General features: G+C 38.2%; 2 protein-coding genes across 2 annotated transcripts; both read right to left on the reverse strand.

The window, feature by feature from the left end:
- Positions 1-217: 217 nt before the first annotated feature.
- LOC111914585 (uncharacterized mitochondrial protein AtMg00810-like) lies at positions 218-1,420 on the reverse strand. Its single transcript, XM_023910290.2, has one exon. The coding sequence runs from the start codon at positions 1,418-1,420 to the stop codon at positions 218-220; it is 1,203 nt and encodes a 400-aa protein (XP_023766058.1).
- Positions 1,421-5,326: 3,906 nt separating this feature from the next.
- On the reverse strand, positions 5,327-7,234 carry LOC111914594 (uncharacterized). The gene is made up of 6 exons (XM_042901829.2): positions 6,935-7,234; positions 6,754-6,854; positions 6,157-6,302; positions 5,932-6,020; positions 5,746-5,836; positions 5,327-5,558 (listed from the first exon to the last, which is right to left on the reverse strand). Exons 1-6 carry the CDS (start codon positions 7,006-7,008, stop codon positions 5,478-5,480), a joined length of 582 nt encoding a protein of 193 aa, XP_042757763.1. The 5' UTR covers positions 7,009-7,234; the 3' UTR covers positions 5,327-5,477.
- Between the last annotated feature and the right edge of the window lie 771 nt (positions 7,235-8,005).

Below are 8,005 nucleotides of genomic sequence, written 5' to 3' on the forward strand. Positions count from 1 at the left end.
TGATTTATTCAATGGGAAAAAACTACTTAATACTAATAAAAAATTGTGCAGAAAAAAACAAACTCTGAATTATTTCAACATTTTCCCTCCTAATTCAGAGTTCTCAACTTTCTTCATACCAATCAACTTGCACATTTCCTCATGCTTCACTCTAGCCAGGGCTTTTGTAGGTAGTTCTGCCTTCTATTCCTTTCCATCTACGTGTGCAACTGTGATTTCACCATTCTCCACACACTCCCTGATAAAGTGAAATCTTACGTCTATGTGCTTGCTTCTTCCATGAAAAAACTGGATTTTTCATGAGTTCAAGTGCTGACTTGTTATCCACATACATTGTCACTGATGGGATGTTTTGACCTGTTATTGATGACAAGAGCCTTCGCAGCCAAATGCCTTGACATGCAGTCATAGTGGCTGCCATAAATTCAGCCTCACAGGAGGATAGAGCTACACATCTTTGTTTTTGTGAAGACCAAGAAACCAGATTTCCATTGACATAAAACACCATCCCTCCTGTACTTCTTCTATTATCTAAATCCTTTGCATGATCACTATCCGAATACCCTGCAATATTTATCTTCTTTTCTCCTCTTGTGTAGACCAAACCATGGTCTAAAGTGCCCTTTATGTACCTGAGGATCCCTTTCACAGCTTGAAGATGAGCCATAGTAGGTCTCTCCATGAAGCGGCTTACTACTCCCACTGCAAATGCCAAGTCTGGACGGGTATGAGTCAGGTACCTAAGTCCACCCACTATACTCCTGTACTCAGTGGGGTTGACCAGCTCTCCACCTCCTTCTTTAGTCAACTGGGTCTTGTGCTCCATGGGACTTTTGGTGGGATTACACTCCATCATATGGGTCTTTGCTAGGAGGTTTCTAGCATATGCTTCTTGCTTCAATGAAATAGAGTTATTTTGTTGATTTACCTCAATTCCCAGGTAGTAAGTAAGGAGACCTAGATCACTCATCTCGAATTTTGCATTCATCTCCATCTTGAATTCTTTCACGTCAGCAGTAGAGCTTCCAGTCACCAACAGGTCATCAACATAGACTCCAATAATTAAAATGTTTCCATTCTTCAACCTGGTATATACAGAGTATTCTTGGGGGCACCTTTTGAATCCAAGACTTTTCACGTAAACATCCAAACACGAGTTCCATGCCCTAGGCGCCTGCTTTAGGCCATAGAGTGCTTTTGACAGCTTATAAACCTTATTTCCTTCACCTTTTTTCTCAAATCCTTCTGGCTGTGTAACATATACTTCTTCTTCTAACCTTCCGTTTAGGAAAGCTGACTTCACGTCAAGGTGATGAACACCCCAGCCATTTGAGCCAGCAAGAGCAAGAATAACACGAACAGCTTCAATTCTAGCAACAGGGGCAAATACCTCATCATAGTCGATTCCATATTTCTGCATATATCCTTCCAGTCGGGTCACGCTTTATTTTGCCACGACCCTAGCTTTGTGCTTCAGTATCCTTCCAGTTGGGTCACGCTTTATTTTGAAGACCCACTTCAAACCAATTGGCTTCCGATTTCTTGGGAGATCGACTAAAGACCACGTTTTATTTCTTTCAATCGAGGCTATTTCAGCCTCCATCGTCTGTACCCACTCCTTCTTGCGGCTGGCCTCGGTGTAGGTTGAAGGTTCGTCATCGCAGCTCACCATCATGAGTTCTTCCGGTGGTAATTTAATTTCTTCCGTGTTTTCGTATAGGTCAGTGAGCAATCGGTAACGTTTGGGGGCTCCACCACCTGTGGAGCTTGACGCGCTGCTTAGAGTCGTTACCGGAGCTTGAAGATTTGGAGTAATTGATGGACTGGGTGAACCCGGTGGTGTATTAGCGGATGCATTAAGTGGACTTGAATAGACTGGTGAGGTACTGGGTTGAGGGGTCTCGGCCCAAGTATTATTAATATGCGATGATCCAGTTTCTTGCTCGGGTATATTTGACCCACTTCCATAACCAGGGGTATCCGACACCCATTCAAGATCTTTGCTATTTGCCTCGTCACTGAAGTCAAAGCCTTCAACAGTGAACACCATCCCTGGTGACGACTTGATCTTGGACGTGCTCTCCCATACCCATCTCCGATTTTCTTCAAAGACTACATCCCTACTTACATACATAGAGCCTGAATTAGGGTCTAGAAGTCTGTGAGCCTTCATTCCTTTTTCTGTTCCAAGATACACCAGTTTCTTTCTTCGATCGTCTAATTTCCTAAGATGCCCCTTTGCTACTTTCATGTGAGCAACACAACCAAAGTTTCTCAGGTGTCTAACATGAGGCTTTCTTCCTGTCCATAATTCATACGGTGTGGTTTCCTTGAGGGCTTTCGTGCTTAATCGATTCAATACATAGACTGCGTGAGTCACAGCCTCCCCCCATAAGACATCGGGAACCCCCATCGACTTCAGACAGCTCCTTGTCATCTCCAGCACCGTCCGATTCCTCCTCTCCACGACCCTATTTTGCTGTGGAGAGTAGGGTGCGGTGTAGTGACGCTCCAATCCGGTTTCTTCATAGTACTCATCAAATTGCTTTGACAAGAACTCCCCTCCACGATCTGTTTTGAGTACTTTTAGCTTCTCACCGGTTTCATTCTCAACCTTGCTCCTGAAGTTCTTGAAGGTATGATAGGCTTCATCTTTAGTTTTCATTGGATATACCCACATGACCCTGGTATAATCGTCAACTAAGAGCATGAAATATATGTTACCTGCAGGTGTTGGAGGTGAGACTGGTCCACACAGATCGCCATGGACCAGTTCCAATTTCTTTGTGGCCCTGAAACTTGTGCTTGCTGGGAATGGAGTTCGAGCTTGCTTCCTTTTCAAACAACCTTCACATGGTTCTAAGGGTACCACCACCTTGGAAATTCCTTCAATCAGGCCCTTATCAGCCATAGTCTTTAAAGAGGTGAAATTCACATGGTCTAGCCTTGTATGCCACAGCCATGTTGGATCACTTAGATTGGTCATTAAACATCTTGGTGCAATCTCTTCTAGATGAATTTTATAGAGGTGGTTTGGAGATTTCTTCACTTTCATTAGTAGTCTTCATGTATCATCATGCACCCACTAGAAAGGCTCCTTAATTCTGATCTCATCACCTGCTTCAGAGAGCTGTCCAAGGCTAATTATATTGCTGCAGAGATCAGGTATGTAGTACACGTCCTTCAATCTTCTTTCTTCCCCATTCTTGCACTGGAGTAGAATCGAACCTTTCCCTTCGATTTTTACTTTGGTTTCATTCCCAAATTTCACAACCCCATGGATTTTTCTGTCCAAGTTTTGAAACTTGTTTTTGTCCCCAGTCATGTGGTTGCTGGCCCCAGTGTCAAGGTACCACACCTTGGACTGATTCAAGGCTCCTCCATTTGGCTTCACCTCATGTTTCACTTTTTCTTCATTTAGAAGTACTTCCCCTATCTCTTCAAAGGCTAATAACAGCAAAGCTAGTTCATTATCATCATGGACCAGATTTGCCTCTAGATTTCTTTCTTTCTTTGGGTTCTTACACTCTGTTGCATAATGCCCAAACTCCTGGCAATTATAGCACTGCACACTACTTTTATCTTGGCTGCTGGAAGTACCTTGGCCTCCCTGATTATGGTGACCACCTCTGCCACAGCCACTGCGACCTCTTCCTCTGCCTCTTCCTCTGCCACGTGAACCATTAAAGCCACCCCGGTTTGTCTTTGCCTTTGAGTCACTATCACTTTTCTTCTTGTTCTTCTCTGACCATTGTTGATAAGTCATGAGGAGCTTTCTATCTTCTGGCTCAGCATGACATTTCATCCATTCTTCATAGGCTTTAAGCCTTCCTATTACTTCAACGAACATGGAGTTTATATCTCCAAATTGCTCAATTGTTGAAGCAATTTGGAGAAACTTGGACGGTATTGCCCTTAACAGTTTCTTCACAATGTAGGCCTCCTCTATAGTGTCCCCAAGGGTGCGCATGGTGCTCACAATGTTGCATACTTTTGCAGCAAAGTCATCTATGCCTTCTGTCTCCTTCATTGTCATGGTCTCAAACTCTGTCTTCAATGTCTGTATTATGGCTGTCTTCACCCTATCTGCTCCCATAAACATGGTTTTCAAGGCATCCCATGTCTCTTTGGTTGTCTTCTTCTCTGCCAAAGAGAGTAACAAATCTTCAGGAATACCTTGATAGATGGCTGCCAGAGCTATCTTATCTTTCTTAACTTCCACCACTCTATTCTGAGTCCTGGGCTCCACTACTTCCCAAACTCCTTGAGCTTGCATGAAGACTTTCATTTTTATAGCCCATGCACCATAATTACTTCTGGAAAGCATTGGGTAATGAAGAGTGATCTGACCTTCCTTTTCACCATTTCCATTATTTCCAGACATCTCTTCTCGTGACTGGTATTTGGGCATACACCTGGAAGCTCTGATACCGAATGTTGATTTTGCAGGGGCAGAACAAGTCCTTTTTTTTACCAAACAAGGAATAGGGCACAGGAAAGCCAATTGAAACAGGGGACAAAAACTGCTATATGATAACAAGGGTAAAACTGGAAATCAGCTTTTCTAGTCTTGTAAAGTGAGCACAGAGTACAAAGAAGAAAAGATAATACTTGAGGCAATGTGATACTTCTTTATTCATTGAACAGAGAAAACAAAAGTCTGGGATACAGCTCAACGTTCACATGCCTTCCAATTTAAACTAAGAACTTAGCAGAAAAATAGGAACTACTTGTCTACATGCTAAAGACCACGGAATCATCTTCACACGTGGTCTTTGATTTATTCAATGGGAAAAAACTACTTAATACTAATAAAAATTGTGCAGAAAAAAACAAACTCTGAATTATTTCAACATATTTCACCATCAACAAATATGAACTTGTTTTTTTGGAAGACATTGCAAATATCATTAATCGTCTCCAAGCTGCAAATTCAGCTCCATCGCATACATGGATACAAGTATAGGACTAGGATTATCAAATAAACTGAGAAAAAAGTAACTTAAAATGTTGATAAAATTGGATTCATCTGAACATATCCTTTAAATCTTTGAGTTTTACATAATTTGATTAAAGTAATGAAAGAAGATGAAAAACATATAAAAAAAAATGGAAGATCGGTTTGAATGCTAAATCATAGATCCATTTTATTGATACTATGGGTGGCAATAGGTTGGGTCATTTTGGACCTGCTTAACTAAATGTTTTGAAAAGCTCAACCCAACCCAACATGTTTAAGTAAACGATTTGGAATTGGCGTAGGCTTTCTATGGGACAACATAAGAGATTTTCGAACAAGGATTTGAATGCTCTAGATTCAGACAAATGCAAGAAATAACAACACACTCTGAAATCTTGAACAACATTTAAAAAGAGAACACAACAATTTCAAACAAACTAGTATCGGAAAACCACAAGGAGTTGAAAGAATTCTATACTTCACAAAGATAGAACAAGAATAACATGAACTTGCCATTTTAAAATTTCACTTCACTCCTATTTTTTCTTGTCCAGATTTCCGCAGTTTCGATCACCCTTTTTACCCTTTCTGGATCAAGCTGAAAACCAAAAAAAAAAAAAAAAAAAATACATAGTTTTAATTTCTCCAATTATTTCCATGTCAAGATTAAAAAAAATACAAATTACAAATTCATGGTGTTATTTAAGAATAATTATGATCCAAATCATTTCACCATAATTAAAAAAAGAAAAAAAAAATTAAATGCAATTTGTCAAGATATATACCATAGGGTTGTCTCCATTTTGGACAAAAGCCTCGGCTACATGGCAAATAATGAAATTTCTCATGGTGTACTCAAGAGTGTATTCGCTCAACCTGTCAAAAAACAAAATAGCATAACAAGTAATTAGTAATCACATAATCTATAAATGACACATCAAAATCCATGCAAACCAAGTAGTATGACTCACTTGCATAATGTACTTATTTTTGGAAAGGGTAACACAGCCACATCTTGATCAACATTCAAGGGGTGCGGATTTAAATTTGTTTGTGTACCCTGAGATTCATTATGTAGAAAACATGAGAAGCATGAAGCACCAACAAAAAACATAATATATATATATATATATATATATATATATATATATATATATATATATATATATATATATATACACACACACACACATCACCTGAGAAGTCTCTAGTTTGAGTCCCTCCATCTCCAGCTTTAAAGGGTCTACTTTGAGTCTCTCAAGCATTAGCTTTTCATGAAAGTAAAAGGTCCAATAATCCATACGATTACTACATTTCATATACACATCATGATACTTCAGCTCTGTCCCATAATCAAGCTCTCTATTAAAAAAAGGAAATCATCATAAAATCAGCCATTTTGATTTTTGAGAAACAAAAACCAAAAATGAGTATTTATCTATTTCAATAAAATAACCAAAAAAACAGATTGTATATCAACTTTGTATAATATTGAATATAAGCTAGACCTAAACCCAAACTTATCCAATCCTTCAAACGGATTGGTATCAACCCTCACTTATCTTCTCCTGAAAGTAGGCCAAAAAAGTTGACAACTATAGAAGACTTATATGCAAATACACAACCATTGAATTTTGATTTTCATGGCAAGAGTAAGCAGCACATCAGGATTAAATATAATTTTATTCTGAGAATTGGTCACTAAATTAAAAGGGAAGTTGAAGTTGGACAGTACTTTCTTGGAAAATCAAGAACCCAAATCACATAGAAACAAGACAAGACAAACCCTATACCTTTTACTTCCTCAATTTTTGCTTGACTGACAAAAGTATCAGCCATTATTTTAGATCCAGATCCATGTTTCCTCCAGTAAGCAACAAGGTAGCTTGTCACCCTGGAAAAAACAAAACAAAATCATATATAATATAACAAGTAATTGATATGCTTATACTGACTAAAATTTAAATCACTCACAACACAATCTCCTCTCTGGTAAGTTCATTGGTGTCCATTACATCCCAGAAATCGCTGGCGTCCATCATATCCATGAAACTGCACCAAAAAGAAGAACAATAACAATCTACTCGCTACGTAACAATTTCACATATAGAAACACATTATTAAGCTCGATTTTTGGTCGATTGCAGGGTAGGGGAGTCTGTTCTATTTATTTCAATAACCCAAACGCTAGTTCATCCCATAATCACACCCGGAAAACCATCCATTAAACGAAACGCAGCAAGGTTAATCGACTCTTACCTGCTTGCCGAATACACGATAAGGAAAAGCTACCATGTATTTAAACCAAAAGTTTAATGACGAATATTTACCATAATTAAAAAACAAATTTCCTAATTTATCCGATCCTGTATTTTTTAGAATTATCCAATTAAATATCCTGTATTTTTTAGAATTATCCAATTAAATATCCACATCCCCCCCCCCCCCCCCCCCCCCTTCAAAACCGGATCCGGGTCTAGGTTCAATTTTCCCGTTTACTTTGTTTTATTTCGACAAAATCACACAAATCTATGTGTTTTACTTTATTTTGTTGTGAAATCTGCAAAAAAAGTCCTTATACGGTGATACTCGTGTTTGTAAGTAATAGATAGGTTTGATGGTGTTTGTTTAACTCGGCATACGTATTGTCTTGAATTCGGTAAAGTTAAAACTCCACTTGATATGAATTGTGTTATCAATGAAGTTGGAGTTGGAATAGATGAAAATGATGATTTGTTAGATAATATTAGTGAATATCATAAACTTGAATTGTGTTATCAATGAAGTTGGAATAGATGAAAATGATGATTTGTTAGATAATATTAGTGAATATCATAAACTTATAGGTAAACTGATTTATTTAATATTAGTGAATATCATAAATAGATGAAAATGATGATTTGTTAGATAATATTAGTGAATATCATAAACTTATTGGTAAACTGATTTATTTAACTATAACTAGACCTGATATCTCGTTTACTATCCAAGCTCTTATTCAATTTATGGATTCACCAAGAAAGTGTCATTTGAATGTTGCATTTC

Source organism: Lactuca sativa, chromosome 4, assembly GCF_002870075.4.
Source record: "Lactuca sativa cultivar Salinas chromosome 4, Lsat_Salinas_v11, whole genome shotgun sequence".
In the NCBI taxonomy this organism is placed as follows: domain Eukaryota; kingdom Viridiplantae; phylum Streptophyta; class Magnoliopsida; order Asterales; family Asteraceae; genus Lactuca; species Lactuca sativa.